The sequence below is a fragment of the Pholis gunnellus genome (genome assembly GCF_910591455.1).
Source record: "Pholis gunnellus genome assembly, chromosome: 5".
Classification (NCBI taxonomy): Eukaryota; Metazoa; Chordata; class Actinopteri; order Perciformes; family Pholidae; genus Pholis; species Pholis gunnellus.
In genome coordinates, this window is record NC_136531.1 from 11,262,613 (window position 1) to 11,286,653 (window position 24,041).

General features: G+C 38.2%; 2 protein-coding genes across 2 annotated transcripts; both read left to right on the forward strand.

The window, feature by feature from the left end:
* Window positions 1-379: 379 nt before the first annotated feature.
* On the forward strand, window positions 380-7,910 carry gucy1a1 (guanylate cyclase 1 soluble subunit alpha 1; the record flags this gene model as incomplete). The annotated part of the gene is made up of 8 exons (XM_079159996.1): window positions 380-756; window positions 1,016-1,083; window positions 1,700-1,788; window positions 1,917-2,632; window positions 3,949-4,434; window positions 6,151-6,294; window positions 7,309-7,463; window positions 7,748-7,910. Exons 1-8 carry the CDS (start codon window positions 517-519, stop codon window positions 7,908-7,910), a joined length of 2,061 nt encoding a protein of 686 aa, XP_079016122.1. The 5' UTR covers window positions 380-516.
* Window positions 7,911-12,454: 4,544 nt separating this feature from the next.
* Window positions 12,455-21,830, forward strand: gucy1b1 (guanylate cyclase 1 soluble subunit beta 1; the record flags this gene model as incomplete). The annotated part of the gene is made up of 10 exons (XM_079159795.1): window positions 12,455-12,562; window positions 13,058-13,255; window positions 14,318-14,548; window positions 14,749-14,865; window positions 15,639-15,772; window positions 16,686-16,883; window positions 18,808-19,045; window positions 19,761-19,901; window positions 21,344-21,498; window positions 21,686-21,830. Exons 1-10 carry the CDS (start codon window positions 12,470-12,472, stop codon window positions 21,828-21,830), a joined length of 1,650 nt encoding a protein of 549 aa, XP_079015921.1. The 5' UTR covers window positions 12,455-12,469.
* Window positions 21,831-24,041: the final 2,211 nt, after the last annotated feature.

A 24,041-nucleotide genomic window follows, 5' to 3' on the forward strand; every position in this document is an offset into this window, starting at 1 on the left:
AAATGTGGGGGAAACAATATCACCAAAAATCTACAAACAAACCATTGAGCAGCACAGACACACGCACTATAAGACCCATGTGAATATAATATGATTGTTCGTTAGTAAGGGACCAGTCTGGTATGATGGGCACCAGAATATACTAATCTAAATAAAAAAGTCCACTGCATGCGAGGAGTCGCCTGGAAAGAAGTTCTTATTGCTGATAGGTTGTTCAGCTAAACCAGCCCCATGTGCGCATGGATTGGCCTACTGCTCTTTTTTCTTCAGTTTCTCATTGGCTTTTGGCAATCACAGTTCCCTGCCATCATTTGCCCGTGCAGATTTCAATGAATATTATATGTGGTAACTGGCTTTGGTGCTGATCATTTGAATCAGCGAGTCGCGAGGAGGAAGGTATCTTGGATGAACACCCCAGATGATGGAATTTCTCCCAGAGACCGCAGCTGCTCGACCAGGACTGTCTCCCTCCGAAATTAGATAAGAGCAGAGCCAGGAGATTATACAGCGGGGGAGATGTTCTGCGCGAAGCTGAAAGAGCTGAAGATATCTGGAGACTGTCCATTCTCCAGCAGCACCAGAAATAATGAGCTCGGAGACTTTCAGGAGCGCTCAACTGACGCCGCGGATTTATTGCCTATTTCTAAGGACGTGCACGGAAAAATAGGTGAGGATCTACCTCAACAGAAGACAAGCAGAGCCAAAGTTAACCTGCATACACTTGGGGAGAGCATTCGAAAATTGGCATGTCCCGAGGTGAGTTTGATTTAGTGATATTCATTCAACCATGCGAGAACTACAGTATGATTTACATGTATTTATGAAGAAAAAACCCAGATCGACTGCAGGTGTGTGTTTGTCGCATGTCTGCCTCAACGCACACACATCATTACTGATATAAAGATAGTCCTGCTTTTAAAAACAATATTATTTGTGGGCGTTTTTTGCATTACAAGCTGCTGTTCAGTCTTTGCCAGACGATGACCTTTAACTCGCTGAACACTTTGTCATACAGTTTCAAAGGCTGCACACTGCCCTCCAACGAATGATGAGACTCTCAGATCAAACCAGGGACTTGGAAAGGTAACAACTGTATTTTAAATACAGCGGACACCATAATAACTACACTACTCCTCTTAGACTGGTTTCATTACTACTACTGCTACTGCGGATATCTTGCATCTATAGCCTAATAACAACAAAGATGAGACTGCATTATTTGGCCCTCTGTTTACATCAATATCCCTTACAAATTTATTTTGACAATAATGTGTAATGCATGCTGCTATGGATACACGGAGGTAGAGAGTCCCTTACAAATCTGCTGAAAAACACAGTATTATCAAAAATGACAAGAAAATGATTAAATTATCCAAAAATGTCAAACATTAAGCTGATTGCAGATTCTCAAATGAGAGAAATTGCAGCTCTGTCTTTTTTCATAGTAAACATAATATCTTTGTGTTTTGGGCTGTTGGTCAGACAAATAAAACATTGAAAGTCTTAAGATTTGGAAATTATAAAAGCATTTTTTAAAACTTTTTCCAAGGCAAAACAAAGCATCAATTAATTGAGAAAGTGTTTGATGGATTATCTGATAATGAAAATGATAGGTAGATGGGACTTCAGTCATATATTTTGAAAATAAATATTGTCCACACTGATTTAAGTGTCTGACTTTGATATTTGTGTCTCGCAGTCCAATCATTTGTTGTAAAGACGATCACAGTTGCACTGATGAGCCGGAACATTTGGTGGAAATGATGAACATTTACTCAACCAAAACAGGTAATGCCAAATCTGTCAAATTGTGCAAAATAATAAAATATGTTATTTTTAATTAAAAAATTCAGAATATAAAATTCAGTATTTGTGGGCTTCACATCTTTACCCGTTTCCTTTCATTTGTCCGACAGCGATCCAGATGGAAGCTTTGAAAGTTGCTCTTGGTGAGGAGCTCTTCAACATGTGTTATGAGGAGGACGGACACATTTTGAGGGTGGTGGGGGGAGCTCTCCACGACTTCCTCAACAGCTTCAGTGTCTTGTTGAAACAGAGCAGCACGCTACCCAACCCGGACAGAGAGGATTGTGTAAACCAACCTTCGGTGCTGTGCTTAGACAAGGATGCAGGTCTGCTTACTGTCTATTTCTTCAACCCCAGCCCGACCACTGAGCTCTTCTTCCCTGGAGTCATCAAGGCTGCTGCCCGCCTGCTGTATCACACCACTGTGGATGTGTTGATGGACCATGCCGGTGCTAAAGACAGCATCTTGCAGTCCAGCCCGCAGCCCAGTCTTCTGTACACAGTTGTAGTTAAGGATGCTAAAAATCTGAGCCCCAGTCCGCTGCGGGCTACCTCAGCTGGAACCCTTCCTACCTCTCTGTTCTCCACCATCTTCCCTTTCCATCTGATCCTGGACCAGGACTTGGTTCTGGTACAAATAGGACACGGGCTCAGGAAGAGACTGCTCAGGAAGGATGGACTGAGGAGGTCCTCTACCTTCCAAGAACAATTCTCTATTGTCTCTCCCCGGATCAAATGTACCTTTCAAGGTATTCTGACCATGCTAAACACACAGTTTATCATTCGGATCAAGCATGGAGTCTACATCGCAGATAACACAGGGAAGGTATGTCAACATGTCTGGGAGATATAACTTGAAAAGTGACGTCACTGACTAATGAGGCGGAAAATGTCCTCCGGTCATTGTCTTGATAGTAAAAAGAGAGAAAATATGATGCTATTTATAAGCAGCAGAGCTTATTAGTGTTTTACTCGGGTGCACTGGGCCTGAGGTAGAGATCAACATTATACCCCCAACGGAGATCAGAAGCAAATGTCAAACCATTTCATCCATCAAAGGCACAGCCATGCTCCTGCTATTTATGTGAGGTTGCACAGCAATTGGTCGTCATGATGAGATAAAATATACATCAGTGAGTAAACATGGCAGTGGTACAATAACATTCAGCCAGTGATGCTTCCACTTACTATAACACTAGTCTTTCAGTGGTAGTTTTACTATACAGAGTGCAATTAAATATCAGAAAGGGTCTCAGTCTCTTGCATCTCGTGATGCATGACTCAGCTGACAAGTTCAGCACTCACAAACATAATGTTCAACATTAACTATGTGACACATTTCAAAATACTCCGGCATGAATGTGGCTCTGTGAGGCTGTAATAACAAAACAACGTGATAAAAGTTAAGTTCCAAAAATATCGCTGATCTTTTGCAGTCGTGCTAAAGTAAATGTAATAACAAGGGTGGTGTCAGAATAATAATAGTAAAAAGATGAAAGGTAGGAAGTATTTGCTTCAAAATAGAGTCTTTGGTTTCATTACTGAATCCTTAAATACTTCCAGTTACTACATGATGAATTATTAGGTTTGTAATCGCTCATGTATTGTTTATCATTAAAGTCAGTACTAAACACTGATGATGATGTTTGCCATGTTAACCATCTTAGTTTAAGGTATTGGCATGCCAATGTTAAAATTAGCTGTAGACAGTTGATGTTGATGGGAATGTCATTCATTTCGAGCCAAAGTACTGCAGAAATTAAACTTTGACCTCATGATGGTGCTAGATGAAAGGTCAGGAGATCTCCAAGGTTCACAAAGAAATGTCTGCACCAAATTCCCCAAAAGTTGTCAAGACATTTCCCTTTGAACCACAAATGTCACCTAATGGTGGCCCTAAAGGTAAAGTCAGAGGATCCCCTAAGTCGGTAGGTTTCATTCTCTCGGAATCATGAATGTCTGTACAAAATTTAATGGCAATCCTTCCAATCGTTGTTGTCCAATATTTCAACCGTTGCTAGTAAAAGATTTACTTGGGTTAGATGGGATTTATTTTGATCCACTGGAACATAAATAAACCTTTTGACATTGTTTATTGTTGTGGCTGACAGCTGGTGGTCATCATCTGATCTTTCGTTTCAGCTCATGGACCTCAAAGGTCAGATGATCTATGCTTCAGAGTCCAACGCCATCTTGTTCTTGGGCTCACCATGTGTGGACAAGCTGGAGGAGCTAACAGGCCGCGGCCTCTATCTGTCAGACATCCCTATTCATAACGCACTGCGGGACGTTGTGCTGGTGGGTGAACAGGCCAAAGCCCAGGACGGTTTGAAGAAGCGTCTGGGGAAGGCCAAGGCAGCATTGGAGCACGCTCACCAGGCACTGGAGGAGGAGAAGAAGAAGACAGTTGACCTCCTCTTCTCCATCTTCCCCGGCACTGTGGCGCAGCAGCTGTGGCAGGGCCAAACAGTGCAGGCCAAGAAGTTTCACCGAGTCACAATGCTCTTCTCTGACATAGTAGGCTTCACTGCTGTTTGCTCCAGCTGTACCCCGATGCAAGTGATAACCATGCTCAGTGAGTTGTACACCAGGTTTGACCACGAGTGTGGGGAGCTTGATGTTTATAAGGTAGGTTAATGGAATAAAGGAGCATACTGCTGAGCATTATTTTGATTTGTATGAGCTGATGACAAAGTTAACCCTTTAACCAATGCTTTTTTTTATCTATTGCAACTATTGTGTTGAGAATATATGAGACATTTCAGAAGTACGTAGCTGACATTAGACAGTTACGTTCATACAGTTTTGTCACAAAATCTTAAAATGTAATTTAGGTTTTAGTATCAAAAGCCTTTAGTATTCAAGGTTCAAGAAACAAGCACCATCAGCCATTCTTGGCCTTATGTCAAACTATTATGCTTCTTATGGCAAAGTGTGAATGACATGGTATACAATACTAAGTCACATTTAACATCCAAGTATATTTGTTTAATACAATCTAAGATGTGACAATACTTATAGGCAATTTACCACATTGAATTTGAACGTACACCCTTACAAATATTATTTTCTGCTAAATGTTTTACCAAATAACAGTTTTTATCTAATTCTTTAGGTACCCTGTAGCCAGTGTATTCAAATAAATAAATAAATAGATTTTATGAATTAATTAACAGTTGACAGTCAATTATATTCTTTGTAAATGTAATCTCCCTAAATGTTTTTCTAATGCCGCCCCTGCACTGCCAGGCACAGTATGTAATTATGGTGAAGGATAAAAAAATAATAACTTCTGATATTGTGATATTTCTGTTCTCATAGATTTTGATATTTGGCCTAAAAATGATCAGAATCCGCTTCAAACGTTAAATTCCCAGACGCATTATAAAGGATACAACCTCAGTGTCCATAATGGTACAGTAGCTATGGCCCGGCCTACAGCTCATTAAAAACACATAAACTGTCTTTTAATGCTCATTTTTCTAAGGTAACTGTAGCTGTGACAAAAAGCTATATCAAAACGTTAAGAATTCAAAAACTAGTAGCTCACAGATTAAAAAAACAGATTAACGTTTCTGTCTTTTGACAAAAAATGATTTACTACATTATGTTACATTACAATACGTACTATTATAGGGTGTATGAAGTTAAATAATTTGCCTTTCACAATTTTTTTTTAAACAAAATAATACACTATTCCACAACAGGTTGAAAAAAACAGAAACTAGAGCTCAACCAACTCCTCTGGTGTCTGCCAAAGGCTGCTAATCTACAGGGAGGTTGGTTAATGTAATCAAGGTGTCACGGAAGCATAACAAAGAGAGCAGCATGTTTGACAAATATCTCGTAAAACGCTAGGAAGTCAGAGGTTCCTTCAGGACCCTGTTTCCACTCCACATGTATTATCCTAAAAATAGCCTCACTTTGTATCTGTCACATAGCTGTTGAGTGCTCTCCGGTCCAGATTTAGAGGTACAAAGTAGAGGAAGAAGAAGACGAAAACCCTTTTGGACTTTTTAATATGACCAGGGATCAAGTACTATGAGAATTCAAGTTTTATTTCCCCTCAGTTTTTAGCCCTTTGTCTTCTGCTGCACGATGTAGAGCGAGTCAGATTGTGAAGAGATTTTGATGAATGTCTTCTTCACATTTGTGAATTTGCTCAAGGTTTATTGTATTCATGTCAAAGTAGATTATTGATCAAGTTTATACTTTCAGGACTAGAGCATTGTGTAGATTCACTGATAAGGAAGGAGGGTAGCAGGCGGCACACACAGCATCTGGAATCTTCTGTCTCAGTTGCTAGGTTAGAAATCATGTTTAATGATCATCTTCTGTATTCAGGTGGAGACTATTGGTGATGCATACTGTGTAGCTGGTGGCCTACACAAGGAGAGCGAGACTCACGCTGTCCAAATTGCACTCATGGCCTTAAAGATGATGGAGCTTTCAGACGAAGTTATGACACCGAATGGAGAACCAATACAGGTATGGGTCAAGAATTGGTTAGCATAATACTCATTTATCCATTTTATGTAACTTCTATCAACGCCAGAGAGTTTTCATATAGTCTAAGTCTAAAAAGAGAAGCCTTCCATTTAAAAAGTAATTAACTTTTCTCCAGCAGAGTCGTTGCTGTCAGTGAACATGTTTTCATGTCTTGGAATTATCTCCCATGTCTGTAGAGAATTTAACATAATATTAACCATGAAGTAAATCAGGAAATCAACTCTCTATATTATGCTTCAGTATGTTACTGTACTGTTACAAATTCTGTATGTAAAGCTACTAAATTAAAGAACTAAAAGTATCAAATGTAAACTAAAAATATCTGTTGACTAAATCAATCGAGGTAAACAAGAAAATGGCAAATTACATGAAATTGTTTTTAAATTAACATATATCAAAACAGTTGATTTTCAAAAACATGTATCTGCAGTATCTGATGCATTCAGAAAGTTGTTTAAACGAAGCAACGTTTCTGTATCCTAACAAATGTTTTGAGTGCATTTCCTTTCTCATAAAAAATGTACAATACTGTTTATTAAAAGTATTTGACATCATGCATGCTTACAGTACATCCATGTTTACCTTCGAGTTGTTAACTTCACTGCCTTTGTTGGCGCTTTGCTACATTTGTTTGCACATGAGCATAGTAGCGTGAAAGTGAAGGCAGGATGTGCGTCATGTGCCTGCATGATCCAAACAAAACCGGGACCCACTCATAAAAAGCATAACTCCGTAGCTCTACTGGTGGTCAAAAACTCTCCAGAGTATCTTTAGGAGTACATTTGCTGGGGAATATTTTTTTCATCAGAATTTGTGTATTTACAGCAACAGAAGTGTAGAAAAGTATGTGCAGATGCCTCAAGAAATACATGATTTGTATTTGTGCCAGTGCCAAAACTACAGTCGAAGGCTTTGATGCCCTCCAATAGCACTGTTGATGAATAAAAGACTAGCAGAAGCCTGAATTATGTTGAATGATGCATTTTCCCTCAGATACGTATTGGCCTCCACACTGGTTCTGTCCTGGCTGGTGTAGTTGGGGTGAGGATGCCTCGCTACTGCCTTTTTGGGAACAATGTCTCACTGGCCAACAAGTTTGAATCCTGCAGCCTGCCAAATAAAATCAACATCAGCCCTTCAACCCACAGGTGAAGTAACCCAGCCAATCCAGGTTACAAATAATTCCTGCATAACTCTCCTCTAAAACATTTTCTTTGACAGAAAGACACAAAAAAACAAGTAAATGTCAGATTAGAGCCAATACTGTATGATATCGTATGCTTCCAGAAGTGGTTGTTGCAGCGATACAAAAATAAAAAGTGCTTTAGACAGGAATTTTCACCTTTAGAACAGTACTGTGTTTCCTCTTGTGTCAAACAATTTGCCACATTGTTTTTAGAGTCATGTTTTATTTGTGTGCTCTTTGTCCCAGATTGCTAAAGGATCGGCCAGAGTTTGTCTTTGTCCCCAGGAGCAGACAGGAGCTTCCGGCCAACTTCCCAGAAGACATCCCTGGTGTTTGTTACTTTTTGGAGGCCACCTTCAAAACTGACTCTGAAAGGAAGTCAAGCTGCTGCGCAGCCCAAAAACCTTAGATATGACAACATGTAAATGCATCCAGTGAACACAGTGCGAACACCTTGTGTATTTTGGTTGAGGTTGTTTAGTTATTGATATTTTCAAGCCTATAAGTCAAACTCTTGCAGCTGCTTAGTTACAGACATGTCAGTTTGCTGTCAAACATGAGTCTCGTCTCTGTACAATTATCCGTTTGTACAGTAGTAGCGCAGAGAAATACTCACTTCCTTCATTTTTCTTCCAGAATGAGTCATCTCTGCAACTAGATATGATGTAAAAAGTGTCTTTCTTCGACTGTTTTGTCAATTTTAACATTTGAGAAGTACAACATACATAAAACATGTGCAAAATGTGGCCAAAAAGTGTATTCCATTTTTCATGACATGTCAATAGATGCTTTTGGTTTGCTGTAAAGAATTAAATATGTTGTCTTGTTTATTATGATATAGAAATACATTTTGTATGTTGATCCTCAAAGTGATGTTGCTAAACAAACTGTTTTCTGTAAATATCTTACTGGTCCATTCACACCTGTCCAGACCTGCTCAAAGCACCTTGGACTGTTTGTACGGCAGAAGAAATCAAGATTGAAACGCAGATGGCTTTGTGTTTCAGTGGAACATTTCATGACAAATTATTTGGAAAAGCTGAAGCAAATGATAAAGTTAATCAAAAATTAAGGAGACGTCCAGTCTTCTTAAACTGAGATTCATTCCTCTAATCAAATGATGTGATGCAGAACAGATTTAGGTGCCTTATGGGAAGTATACAGGCGGGATCACAAATGTTTCATGTTAGTTCTACCTGCTTTGTTTTCTTTGCTAAATTTATTCCACAAGATTGGGGCTCAAACTCCATATATATTTGTAATAACATGTAACTGAGACTTCCATTTATTAGACCTATATTTAAATATTGCGTTTTCCTAATACAAGTAAAATACATGTATTTTTTACTTTTTCCCCCATTGTACACATGTTTATACATTGGGTTTATTGCACTCCTTCCCTATTCAGCGAGAACACGACACAACAAGAGTACAATGAATGTTCTACTATCCCTCATAATGATGTGCTTTACTAATTATTGTAATGTAATCAAAGCGCAATAAATATTGACATGAACAAATACCTAAGCGACTCTTCAGCGTTTCAAATATTGTAATATGTAACTATAAAGATTTGCAATGTTAATTTATGTTAATGACAAAAAACATTATCTGACACGATATGCAATGATGGAAACTAGTACATTTACTCAAGTCAGGTACTTGTATCGTTAATTACAATTTTCAGGTATTTTCACATTACTTTAGCATTTTTACACTATGCAAAACAACTGTACTGTAGTTAGCAGTATATTTTCAGATTAAGTTTTTACATAAAACAATAACATGATCAGCTCATTAGACTATGCTGTATTGTTAGCAAAGTAACATATACAGTTGTTTGAATTAGCTCCTCTTTGACCTGCAACAACATGACATTGTTATTTAGATGTTAAAGCATCAAAAATAGGAATACAATTATGAAATAGGTCTATATGTGATATATATATTAGAATTTTCTTCTGAAACCAGTCACTGTGCATTATGTGTTATTTTACTTTTGAAGTAAATTCAGCTGATAACACATATTTACTTTTACCCAATAGATTTTTTTTTTTTTTACCCTTTTCCTTTTTTCCTTTATCTACATTTTGAATGTATGACTCTTATTTGTAAAAACAAAATACATTGTGGTATTGCTTCTGTTACTAAAGCAAGACATAAAAGTACTCCTTCCACAGACATGTATGTGTTACACCGTTATCATTACTTGTAAAGTTCATTGCGTAAAACATGTTAAATATTAGAAACTATGTAGCTGCTTGCGGAGATTCCAGGATCATCAGCATCAGTTGGACAACGCAGCTGTGTTCTCATTGGTCAAGGACATCTTACGTAAGACCCTTTCTGATCTCCTATTGGACAGACTCCCTGTCAGTTACCGGCTGAGGGAACGAAGGGAGAATGGACGCAGAGACACTCAGCATCTGTACCAAGCTGTGAAGGTTGAGCCAGATTCAACGGATTTTGCTTAAAAATAAGGAAAAAGAACAGCGGCTGCCATCATGGTATGTTTATTAGTATTTTGTATTATGTTTTATTGCTGGTAAAATAGTTGTTTGTCGCGCGACGGGGGTGCGTTTGCGTTTGACATTTCCTGTAAGGAGACCGCTATGCAGCTAATAATTTCCCTGATTATAATGAACTGTGCATGTATTTTAAGCGTTGCCTATAGTTAACAAATACGCATACACATATATAAACATATGTTTTTCATGAAAACTGTGTTTCCATGACATAATATTGACGTTGCTCATGTTTTGTTTTTTTTATTCTAAATTTTCAGTATGGTTTTGTGAATCACGCCTTGGAGCTCCTCGTTTTAAGGAATTACGGTCCGGAAGTGTGGGAAGATATCAAGTGAGTTTGTGTATCTAGTGTTTACTATTCGGCCCTGGTGGTATCATAGGTTACACTGTGGCCAACCAGACAGCAACAGGGACACAGCACAGGGCTATTGTACAGTCAGCTCACCGACAGCGGGGATAGACATTTGCTTTCCTTGTAATGATTAACCTTCATCCTCTGCAGCCTAACACTGAGACTCAGTTATAGTTAGTAGATATTGTATTTTAAATTGTGTCCAACAGAAACCTCACTTTTACACAATTGAGTTATTGCAGGCTGAGATTTAGGCCAGAAAACATTTGTTGGATGAAAAGTAGTATTACAACAAAGTGCTCCTATACATTCAACATATTACTAAGTAAAAATATGCAAGTATGATCAACAAACTGAAAAGTATCCAAAGTAAAATATTAATTTCTTATCTCATTGAGAAAAATGCTCCCTGTAAGTGATATATTATTTGATTATTATTATTAAAGCATTAATGTGGAGTATCAATTGTATTGTTGTAGCTGGCCGAGGTGGAATCTCTATGGCTTTATATAGTTTTGGGTATAATTGAAAACAATGTATCATATCCTATAAATGCCAATATGCTTCAAATGTAACACACAATAAAAACTGATCTGCAAAGTACTAATTCTAGATGTCAATTAAATGCTGTAAGGTACAAAGTACAATTGTTCCCTCTGAAATGTGCAGTAGAAAGTACAAAGCAAAACAGAAGCACTGAAGTATAGTACAAGTACAAGCCAGGGTTTTATAAATATGAGGTCATGAGTCTGAGTCCCACCATCCCCCAGAAGAAATGTAACCAGGAACCTTAAATGAAGTCAGAGTTCTCGTGGACAAGTGGAAAATTAAATCAAACATTCAAAATGATCAATCGCTAAGAAAAAAAAAGAGATTTTTTTTTTTTTAAATTGGTGTATTAGAAGTAGGAGAGTTTTCTCAACGCAGGTAATCCTTAAATTAATCTGAAAAAAATAATAATCACCAAATTAGGAGATACGTGGTTTTCACTGGACGGGGACTCTGCAGACTACCAATAATACAACTCTGGTGGGAGAATGAGAATACATGTAAACATAAATAAAGTAAACCCCCTGCCATCCAATGTAGCTCAAACTGCCCTGGACATGACCCTGTCTAAAAAAAATGTAGAAAAAACAACCAAACAGAAGAAGAAAAAAAGACGCAGCTGCTGCGTTATGTAAATGTTTTCAGAGTGGTCATTCTTCAGCCGCCACAAAAATAACTAAAGTTCTCTACAGCATCTTTTGTTATCTTTGCACATGTAACACATTGTTATTTAATGCTCAATTTATCATGTTTGGTCTGTTTTCAGACATTTGGTGAGCTGAATCATTTAAAAATAAATTCTTATTTTCTTTACAAAAGCTTTCAAGGCTTGGTATGTTTTTTCAGCCGTTACACATTCTGATAAAATGGCGTCTGCTGCTCGGGGCTGTAAATCTTTACTGTTTTCTCAGCTAAACAGGACTAATCAGAACTAAGTTTTAAGTTGTCTGACAATTTAAAAAGAAAAAAAAAAAGGTTGTCAAATGTATAAATAGAGCTCGGAGCTGTGCTTTTTGCAAATGACATACAGTAGATCAAAACCTGTTTGTACTTGTTCAACAGTAGTTTTAAAACCCCTTCAAAGCCATATGGAAACCTTTTCTAATCAGAAATTAAGAAAACTCACACTGTCTGGCCACAAATAAGACAAAAAGGTTTTATAGACGTCCTTCTGTGATATAAACGTCAATAGAAAACCAATTAAAAACAGGCAAAGCCATTGGTTGCTTACAATTACTTTTTATTCCTGCTGTGACATTTGCTCATAATTGGTGGCTTCACTTTGTTTTCAGGAAGGAGGCTCAGCTTGATATCGAGGGTCAGTTCCTCGTTAGAATCATATATGAAGATGGCAAAACATACGACCTCGTTGCTGCTGCAAGTAAAGTTCTCAGTAAGTGACAGCAGGCTCTTTCCAGTTATTGGGAGAAAGATTTCTCTACATGTGACGTATTATAACATAAGAATTTGTATCAAAAGCTGAGATACTGATGAGATCCTGTCTGTATTTCAGAGATCGATGCAGGAGACATCTTGCAGATGTTTGGGAAGATGTTTTTTGAATTTTGCCAGGAATCGGGATACGACACCATCTTGCGAGTGTTGGGATCAAATGTTCGTGAATTCCTGCAGGTAGGCTCACTCCTCTTTGGATGTTGGAGATCTGGATGCTGATATTAACCAACATGTTTAAAGGGGATCTCTACACATGAACGTCAGTTTGCGCATTAGTTTACACAACATTAAAACTGTTGTATAATGTCTTCTGTTTTTCACAGAAAGCCTGCGTTAATAACTGGGGCTATGGAATTTGAAAGACGTGGACATTTACCAGACAGGGAGGGTCTAATTAAAGATGCTATTGTTTTCTATTATGGGAATTGTAGGAGTCTACCCTTTTGACCTATACTTGGGGCTAAAAGTCAGTCAAATCTCAGCCTCCACCTCTCCAGTTTTGAACTTTAATTTTGTCTCTCACAAGTCCCGTACTTCTTTAATGATTGTTTAAACAGCATCATTATACCTCTATACAAACCTCTTATACAAACTTCTTATACCGTAGTCATGTTTTAATTGCTGGTGGTGTGTTTGGATGTTGCCTATTTCATCTTTTATCTATATTTTCAGAATTTGGATGCTCTACATGACCACTTGGGTACCATTTATCCTGGGATGAGGGCTCCCTCGTTCCGCTGCACCGATGCAGAGAAGGGGAACAATCTGATTCTTCACTACTACTCGGAGAGAGAAGGCCTGCAAGACATCGTGATTGGCATCATTAAAACGGTCGCTCAACAAATCCATGGGACAGAGATAGAGATGAAGGTCTACTTTGCTGTTTTTGTTCCTTATTTGGTGCTCTAATGGCTCACTTTGCTTCTGATGATGAATGACGGTGCTTTTACGTTTTTCTGTGTTCCTCTCCTAATTTATGGTTCAATATTCAATGAAGCCTTTTAGTCCCTGAAATGTTTTGTTTCAGAATATACTTGAAGACGTAATAATGTGAAGATTAGATAAGTAGTTCCAAAACACCCAAACGGGAACAGTGCTGCGCTGTGACAACTGCAGTTCAGCAGCGAGTTTTTGGCTAATGTCTGTGAGTCAGAGGATATTTTTAGATCCAAGTTTATTGTGTGTCTAGCTTGGGAGTCTTTCAGTGAGTTGTTTCCTTCCGCAGTTTTATTTTAACTTAGTCAAACTGTGGATGAATTTAAATTGGCCATTGACTGCATGTTTATTAGATAATTCATCCAAAGGAGAGATCAGTATTTTTGATCTTGGCTTATTTGCTCAACAACACAAATAAGCTTTTGTCTAAACTAGTATGACAAAACTCTCTATCACAAACTGTCATTGATATTTGTATTTGTCTGTTAATGTGCAGCCACATTTTACAGCCTGTACTCTGCACCAATAACTGCAGTCATCATGACGTCCTCTGTTCTTTGGCTGGAGTTCATTCTTCCTTTTAAAGAAGAGCGACATTTTTTCTGAAACTTAATGATATTGTACAGACAGGATCGTATTTTTCAGCCATTGTGTGCATAATGCAAAAAAAGGAAAATGGCAGACGCTCCAAATGTGACACCCAATTTCTGGAAATATTAGCCACTGTTGCTGTGGCAACAGGGTGCAGAGACAGCAGCTTGACGTCAGCAGGCCTTATGCCCATAAACCCACTGAATAATGTCATTTTACACCGTCTTGGTTCTATAATAGACCCAATATCATCATTAATGGAATAATATTAATGGAACTGATATTTCGTGGGTGAAATTAAAAACAGTATATTGCTGTAACCATGTGGTACAATAATATAGTCAAGTTTAAGTCAATTTTATCAACCTACATTTTTGATCTGTTGTTTAACTTCATCCGATTCAGATGATCCAACCGAAAAGCAAGGAGTGCGACCACATCAAGTTTCTGATTGAGGAGAAGGAATCAGAAGAAGAGGCTCTCTACGAGGACCTGGACGGCTTTGAGGAGAACGGCACACAGGAGACCCGGATCAGTCCGTACACGTTTTGCAAGGCCTTCCCGTTCCACCTGATGTTTGACAAAGACCTGATGCTCACACAGTGTGGGAACGCCATTTATCGAGTCCTGCCTCAGGTGTGGATTATGTGAAAGTCTGTTTTACATGCAGCAAACACTTTCATAAAGTCAGCTCTTGATTATGTTTTAGTTTGACTTGTACTTGTCTCAGAGTCTGTCTTAGTTTTGGATGCCCCGAATGCAGCAGTAATCAATTATATAGATAAAGCAAGAACATTCTAATCTCATTTGAAATATGTACATATTTTATTCCCCAGCTCCAGCCTGGCACCTGTATCCTCCCTTCAGTGTTTTCTTTGGTCCGCCCTCACATTGACTTCAGCTTTAATGGCATCCTTTCCCACATCAACACCGTCTTCGTTCTGCGCAGCAAGGTAGACATGCCATTTAATTAGTTTTTTGTCCACAGCGTTGTTGGCCAATCACGTCAATACTTTTCTCATATTAGCATTCTTTTAGGCACTACGATCAAAACAGGGTTTGACTGAACATGACAGAATGTGTTTATAGTCTTATATATTAATATTTATGAGCTCACTGATATTTGTAGCATATGCATAAGACTTTGAATCCGTGGGTTTCATCAACACTATGGTTTATTTTGTTTACATGCTCAGAAGCATGCAAACAACTGATCAATAAAAGAAACTGACCATTTTATATGGCAGTTTATGCATAAAGCAAGGAGTGCAAAGGTCTAAATCTCCTGAAAAATGCAGTTTTTCCCAAAAAGTTCAGAAACTGAGAAAATATGTATTATTATTGTTTATATTATTTCTTTAGGTATTGAGAAGCACAGATTTCAGTTAGAAATGAAATATAAGCTCAAGATGAAATATGCATGTGTGAATATGCATGGTAGCAAAATAATTGCTACCATGTCTTGAAAAAGCATTACAGCTGATTGTTCACCGTGAAGACATTAGTCTCAAAGCGCTGGCACTCCTGGGAGACTACAAAGTTGATATTTTGTCTTTACACACATCTGAAATTCTACTCTCGAATGGGGGATGATGCATGTGACACTTTAGGCAAAAAACATACAGATTTAAAAATAAATAGTGGGCTAAACAGGTGCCCATTTTTGAAGCAGATTTAGAGAAGAGCATATAATGCAATATTCATAAGTGTGATGTAATCCTGACAGGAGGGCTTGCTGAATGTGGAGACTGTAGAGAACGAGGACGAGTTGACGGGGGTGGAGATCAGCTGTCTAAGATTGAAAGGACAGATGATTTACTTGCCAGAGGCGGAGAACATCCTTTTTCTTTGCTCACCCAGGTAAACTCACAGTCTGTCCTGACAGAAGCACAGAGTGAATATACACACATCAAAAACACACATTATCTTTGACCCACTGAAGAAGAACGCACCAGTTTATGGCAAAGATTACTGTCCTGAAATTCTAAATTTCAATGTGTTTATTCATTTGATGAAAGCCATTGCTGTTCTATGCATATAGAAATAAAACCCCTCTATTTACATAAACTAGAATGTTAGATACAATTGAGAAGTTATTACAATTTGTAGGTAACCTACAATATGTTGGTCCTTCTCAATTGCTCCAACAACACTGGATCCTACATTTCCCATAATGCAACTTGATAGCAACTTCTGTGACGTCCAAGCCGATCAAACTACAGATTTACATTTTGTGCAATCTTTGTTTTACTTTCATGATAAGACATTATAAAACTGTCTGCACAGGATAAGTAGTACTAAACATGCTCATGTTGAAGGGAGACTCCACTGCAGTAATGGTATTAATTCCAATATGTCCTTAATCTCAGTAAGGGCAATACGATTATGTATTTCATGCAGTTACACAATCAAACAATTTAGTTCAAGAGATCTTGTCCTCACAGATCAAAGATACTTTGCAGAGGACAAGATCTGTGTTTTCATAAAAGGCCTGACAGGATGTAACAGGGCCAGAAATATAAGAACATGCTTATTCACCTGACCAGATAACACTCATACAACATAGTGTCTGACCTCACCCTTAACAGGAACATTTATCTGGAGACAGTAGTCTTGGCCCTGAAAGGAAGACAGTGATCTCACAGAAAAAAGGCTGCAGTTTTCCTTTTACCCACAGACACAAATCAAACAGTTTCTGCCATTTCCTTGTGAAAATAACTAACATAAAGAATACCAAATGAGTATCTGTTTTCTCCTTTCTGTGTTTGTCTAGTGTTATGAACCTGGACGATCTCACACGAAGGGGGCTTTACCTGAGCGACATCCCGCTACATGACGCCACGCGTGACCTGGTGCTGCTTGGGGAGCAGTTTCGTGAGGAGTACAAGCTGACCCAGGAGCTGGAAATCCTGACAGATCGTCTGCAGCACACACTCAGGGCCCTGGAGGACGAAAAGAAAAAGACAGACAGGTTACACTATTTATCACTCAGGTGTAAACTGTAGCTTTTACTTTAAGAAAGGATCCTCAAACATGCTAGATATTTTGTGTGGTATGTTAGAAGTGAGTCCTTTGCGCCAGTAGTTTCCAACCTTTGTTTGGCAAGTTGACCTGTGAATCCTCATCAAAGAGTTCAAGCAAAGAATTATTTCTTTCTTCAAATTGTAGAATATTCCCCAATCAGGACTGTAATAGGGGTAAGCGGATTACCAGGTACTGTGATTAACACTATGGATGTGCAGTCAGGCACAAGGAAGAGACCATTATTTATTGTAGACAATGGTAGGGCAGGTGAGGCTGACACAATCAATTCTGGTTTTATCTTAACAGAAATGTTTGTACCATGCATGTATTATCGTCATACACTCTAACACATAGGGAGCAAGTATCTGCTATAATTGACAAGAATTACACAATGTACAATCATTCTAACTTATCATACGTAACTAAAGCATCAAGATACAGCAAACATAAATGCACTAAGAGGATAGGAACTAACATTTTCACTCAAACAACTGTTGCCAGTAGAGAGCCCAGGTAAAGCAAAGAGCTCGCACCTGAACTCAATCCCATATATATATCCATGTACGCTCAAATCAAGCCAGGCTCCTCCCACTTCCTGCTCCTCATCAGACAGCTCCGCCTCCAGACCTGCACAAATAGTTTAATTTAAATAGTTTAATTTAAATATTTTTTGACGCCTGATGGAGGTAAAACGATAAACGATAAACGGTAAAAAAACGGTAAAAAATATATGTGTTCTCATTTCTCCTAATTTGTTAATTATGTAATAATCCCTTGAATTTATATTGTGATCCCCTTTAGTGTAGCTGCATATTAAAGTCATAATTATGTGTCATTTCACAGTATGCGTAAGCCCTGTCATTATCTGTAGGTTGTGAGTCAACCTCAAACTCAAAACAAGAACAGTTTCCTCTGTTGGAAAAATAGGTGGCAAAGGGAGGTAAAAGAGTCGTGTCTTCAAGTATTCCCTTTTATGGACAGACTTGAGACAAGAAACACAAGATACAGATACAGCAGGACCCTAACAGGTGTCACTCCCGTACAGTTATGTTGAGGCTACGTAGGACAGTAGGACCACCTAGAGTCAGAATCTATTGTTGTACTTAAAGTTGATGCTTGCCTTAGCTACTCTTCAGTCCCTGTTATGGTGAAGACAGTTGGGTTGGAGACAGAAAAGGGCCTGTCATAGTAATTTGGCACAGCGGTGTGTGACAGCTGGAGAGCAGCACAGAGGTGGAGCCGTGGTCTTTATTAAGACTGCTCCCTGTCTTCTTATAGGAAAGGCCTCTTGGATCTCTGCATTATTATTCTCACCATTCTCCGGTCTCAATGTGCCTTGGGACTCGAACATGGATTAGAATTCATGGCTCCTCTCCAAATATGTAAAAGGAACGCTTTAAAACACAGTGTTTTATGATAATGAAAACATACATTTATACTGTTTTTGCTGCTGTTCAGGTGTGTACCATACCAAGAGAAAAGCGCGCCCTGGTGTGTGGATTGTTAAAGATAATACAGATGAATATAGTCTCGTCTCCTGGGTAAATATACTTCCATGTATAGATTTTTGAGCGCGGTGACCGCTATCTGTTCTGTATGTATCATGTGTCTTCAAATTATGACGCATCATGGAAGGTATTTCACTTTAAACAGGCTGCCATGATCTAAGCAGTTACCATAGAAACACCACCCTCCCATCTGAGAAGCAGCTTGTATAGCGAAATGACCAAAAGGTGGTGGGTGAGCAAATAAAATGCTGATCCAAAGGATGGACTTTAGTCTGGCAGCCCAAGCCCATCAATCTGCTGCTCGAGTATACACCATAACTACGCTTTTGCTTAAAATGTTCATTTCTCTTCCTCCCTTTGTAGATTGCTCTATTCCGTCCTGCCGCCGTCCGTTGCCAACGAGCTGCGACACAAGCGGCCTGTCCCAGCAAAGCGCTACGACAACTTGACCATCCTCTTTAGTGGCATTGTGGGATTCAACGCCTTCTGCAGCAAGCACGCCTCGGCGGAGGGAGCCATCAAGATAGTCAATCTGCTCAATGATGTTTACACACGTTTCGACATCCTGACAGACTCTCGGAACAACCCTTATGTATACAAGGTTGGAAGCGAGAATTTTACCATGACAGTATATCATGCATTTGTGTACATTTCTCTCAGTAAATAGAAGAGATGGACCTATGCAGCAAATGACACTAAATTAAACTGAAATTGAGAATATTAGGGCTTTTAACTGCCGTGTTCTGAGCTGGTTCTTCAGCCTAAATGCGCCAGTGAAGCACACAGACCATATTGGTGAAGATTGTTATTCAATTAAGCACATACAAGTCAGCAAGAGTTATTTAGTTGACTTGAGTTTTTCCCCATAAGAAGAGTAGTATTAACTTGTAAACACAGTGTCGTTTTACAGTGGGACTGTGCCATTTTATAGGCCTCATGCAGCAGATTTACACTCCAGGCTTTCAGACAAGAATGCACTTTAAGAAGTCAAACAGACCTCGGCACTTCCAGGGGATCGGCTTCAGGCACTGGGTCACCAAAAGAAGTAATATTTACTCTACAAGCTGAATGGCTAGGTGGTCCTAGGGTTTTAGCCGGGCTCAAAGAGGCCCCGAATGTCTTAAAGCTGATGTAAGTGTTTAAGTGTTTATTTCAGGGTGTTTCAGTTTATTTCTAGCTGCACAGTGCATTAAATAAACCCTTTTGTAGCACAGTGGGAACGGATGATTTTACACAAATTGAAAGTAATTACAAAAGATAAAATTGGTTATGATAAAATTCACATGAAGAATTACAAAATGTTTGTCTTCATACAGGTGGAAACGGTTGGTGATAAGTACATGACAGTGAGCGGCCTACCAGAGCCGTGCACACACCACGCCAAGTCCATCTGCCATCTCGCTCTTGATATGTTGGAGATTGCTGGACAAGTCAAAGTCGATGATCAACCAGTACAGGTGCGATAGGTTTCAGGAATGTTTTTCGGTATTATATTGGCTATGAACTTATTAAAAGGTCTGTATGATAAACTGCCAAAACTGCCAAACTCTAAATGCTGTCGTTTGTATGTTTATACATAAGCTATACTGAGCAAACACTACATTATTTTTATAGTATTTTATATTTTCAACGTCATATTTCTCTAATTCTTTTAAATTATCCAAATAACATGCTAGACTGCCATACCTTTGGCCACAAAAACCTCACAATGGATTTTTAGATTGGCAGATGGTTTGTGTGTGTGTGAACATAAATGCACATTAGCAATATTTATTTATTTATCTATTGTATACTGTATGACTGTTTTACTTCACACGTTTAATTATTTAGCAGTTTGTTTTTTGCAATGCGTCTGTTATTTTGGCACATAGCATTTAGGCATTTTGAAGCGTAGTTTCTTAATATTGCTCAGAAAATTCATACATTAAAATACAGTGTCTGACGAATACTGCTAACTGGCATTCAACCTAATTCGACCAACACTTTACCCGCAAGGATTTTGTGATTGATTTGAGCATAATTGTATCTGTGCAGGTGGAAATATTTCCACGCTGAAGTAACGCACAGACAAAAGTTGGATAAAAAACAGCAGACCTTTGTTTAACTGACTGTTGGAGATTGTTATTGTATCAATGACTGTTGAGACTTGACTTTGGAAAATCATGTCTTGTTAACAAAAGGCTGTTTATTTTGGGACATGGCACTGGCAGAAGTGGAGTCCGGTTTAGCAGCAGAAACAGACTCAAATCATCTCACAATCCTGTGTCTAAAAATAGATCATCGTCTGTCTCAGACACTCTCAGCGTGTTCATGCTCTGAAGACAACAAGCACTGAAGTGCCTACAAGTTCAAGTGTAAATATTAGTCTGTAGATCGGCTGGGGCTACTTTTGGAAATGCCAGCTTTTTGCAACCTAAAATAAATAAAACCTAAATATATATATATATATATATATAAAATGTTGTTCATGGAGTGATTCCTGGCAAAGTTAACCTTACATATCCACCCACCAAATGTTGCAGCTTTTCAGTCGCTAGCTTTAAGAATTTGTGCCAACAAACTAAGAGAAGCATTCAGCTGGACAGTTGCTTGCATTTGTTTTCTCTCTTTCTGTGGAGCACAACTCATTTACCTCCTTGATTTCATATTTACACAGCTTTATTTGAAGGCCAGACTTTTCTAATATTTCATTACCACAGTTTTGAAGATAAATCTGGTCTGTCTTGTGCTGCTTTAAGTAATGAATTGACCACAGATAACCAACGATCAGTGCTCTGTTTATGTTATAATAAATATTTAAGCCTTTTGCAAGTATATCTTTGGCATATTTATTTACTTTGGCTATATTATAACAGACAGACGGTGTAAGTCTCCTTTTTCATTCTCCTTTCTTTTCCAGATCACTATTGGGATCCACACCGGAGAAGTGGTGACCGGGGTGATTGGCCAGAGGATGCCCAGATATTGCCTTTTTGGAAATGCCGTCAACCTCACAAGTCGTACAGAAACTACTGGCGAGAAGGGAAAAATAAACGTCTCAGAATATACGTACCGGTCAGTAGAAGTACACTTGCATATTGTCATCAGTTTTTTCATTCATGTCAAGTCTTGTTCAGATTGTTTTAGTGAATTTGATGTTCTTTGTCGACTCAAAAGTTTTATCACGGCATTCGTGAAAATAAGATACAGAATCCCCCCGGACCACACGGTGATTTATGATGGTGTTGACGTTGTATTCCAGGTGTTTGCAGTCTGCGGAGAACGCTGACCCTCAGTTTAATTTGGAGTATCGGGGCCCCGTCACCATGAAAGGAAAGAAGGAACCGATGAAGGTGTGGTTTCTGTCGAGGAAGCCCACAGACACACAGTCCACCACAGTTAGTTAAAGCTTAACATCACGGTTTTCATCTAACAGAGGCTTCAGTAAATGTCACACATTCTGAGGCAGGGATGAGATGGATCAGGTAAAATAAAACAATGATAATCTATCCGTAGACATAGATATTTATGATATGATGAGCCTGTACCATTGCTCTCCCATGCTTGTTTCTGCTTGACCATGATCTGTTGTGACCTCACTATTTTTTTAGCGTAGACACAGTAGTGAAGTGTTTTATAAATCGTAGAGGTTAGTGATATTCAAGTTTGATACATTTTTAGACTAGGTTCTCTCACATTGTTATTGTACATAAAATAACTAAAAGGTTTTGATAAGCAAAACATTTTCAATCAATCTTAAATCATTTTAGTTGCTCATTTTGTCATATACTGTGTTTGTTCTATATTGAGAATTTATAGTCTTCACCAGCCCAACTACATAATGAGTGTAATAAAAAAATATATACTTTAGCTTGATATCATGTACGTGCCAAAACATTAATGTCACTATTCGAGGGACCCATTCTTTGTTCATTGGCTTGGAGAGTTTTACACCGGCATCAAAACCCAAACCAAAAATTTAGATAATATAGCTGTTGTATGAATACAGATTTATACTTCAACAGTTCTTTGGCGCAAACGCTACTGTGCCAAGTAGAGTTTATTCTTTATTTCTTTATTTTTTTAAAGTCCCAAATGATACATGTTGAGCCGTTACCGAATCATCAGATTGTCTCTGTGATTATTGAAAATATACAAACTACTTTATTTGATATACTGATTGCACCTCTTTACTCACTTTTTGTCTGCTTTCATGAAATAAGTAGCACTTTCAGTTTGACTAAACGTTGTTGAGATATTGTTCATGATCTACATATTTATGGTTAACATTGTGTTATTTGGTATTTATTCTTTTATTGTCATAAGAACTATGTACACTTTATTATGGGTGAAACTACTGTTTGTGCCTCTATAAGTTCAACTATGTGCTGTATGTGTTGGATACATTTTGCATTAGAAATTGTAACACCCTTTTTTCACCTTATTTTTCCAAAGTCATTATTTAACTTCACATAATGTCCTCGTGATGAATCTTCTCCACCGTGTAGCTTCCTGTGAAAGAACCAAACAGGTGCCTCTTGTACTGCCCGAGTGCATTTCCGTGCTTGTAAGACATGGTTGTTTCTGCTGGGAGGTCACTAATAAAACAGTCTTAAGAAGTGTTGGATACTTGATATTTCCTTTGTACAACACACACTTTGCTGTCAACCTACTCATTGTGGCTCTTATCAAGATACAATTTTACAGATTAACAGAGAAAGTAATGCATCGTGGTTACTTTCGCTGAAGGCAGTGTTTTAATACATAGAGACATCAGTGCAAGTTGATAACAATAATACAAAGCAGATTCTTTGGAAAGAGCTCTCTCTGGTGGCTAGTCAGGGGATTATAATCCTGAAGACAAAACGTCCATAAATGTGAAGTCACCATGTCACTGTGCATTTCTGACACATCTGCTGCTGTTGCTGTTGCCACACAAATGTTTCACTTTTACGCATATTGCATATTTCTTAAATTAAAAGTAAATTTGTATTAGTTAGTTTTGCGTGGTGACAGTAGTTTAAGCTTTGACCGTTGGTGCTTTTTTCAAAATATTTACTATTTAATTGATATTTTTGATGAATAATAATAAGTAATGTGGGTATAAAGGAAATCATAGAACAGTAAGTGTAGAAAATGACATCACTTTACTGCAATGCGGCTTTCAAAACCAGGAAAAGACAACACATCCCATATTAAGTTAACATGGTCTAAGACAATAATTAGTCTCATATCACAATATTGATTTAACATTGATACAGTATATTGTTTATTAAGTACTGCGCATCCTAATACGTCTTATTTAAAGCGTTATCATTGAGCACACCAGTTTATATACATTGAATCATTGGACTGAAATATGAAAAGTCATGTCATTAATTACACCTGTGTGTTTTCAGCCATGATGAAACCAATGCTGCAAAAGCTTGTAATACTGCAGAACCTTTATTTATCCAGGCAAGTTTTGTTGGGCTCTCCTTTTCAGGAAGGCCTTGTTCATACTCAGAGTTAGCAGTTTTTTGCCTGATGACCTAAGGCTGGGCACAGGTCAGGAAAATAAAAAATTAACTCTAAAAACTTAACCTGGAGCCTAGCCAAGTAAAGCTGTAAAAGTAGTC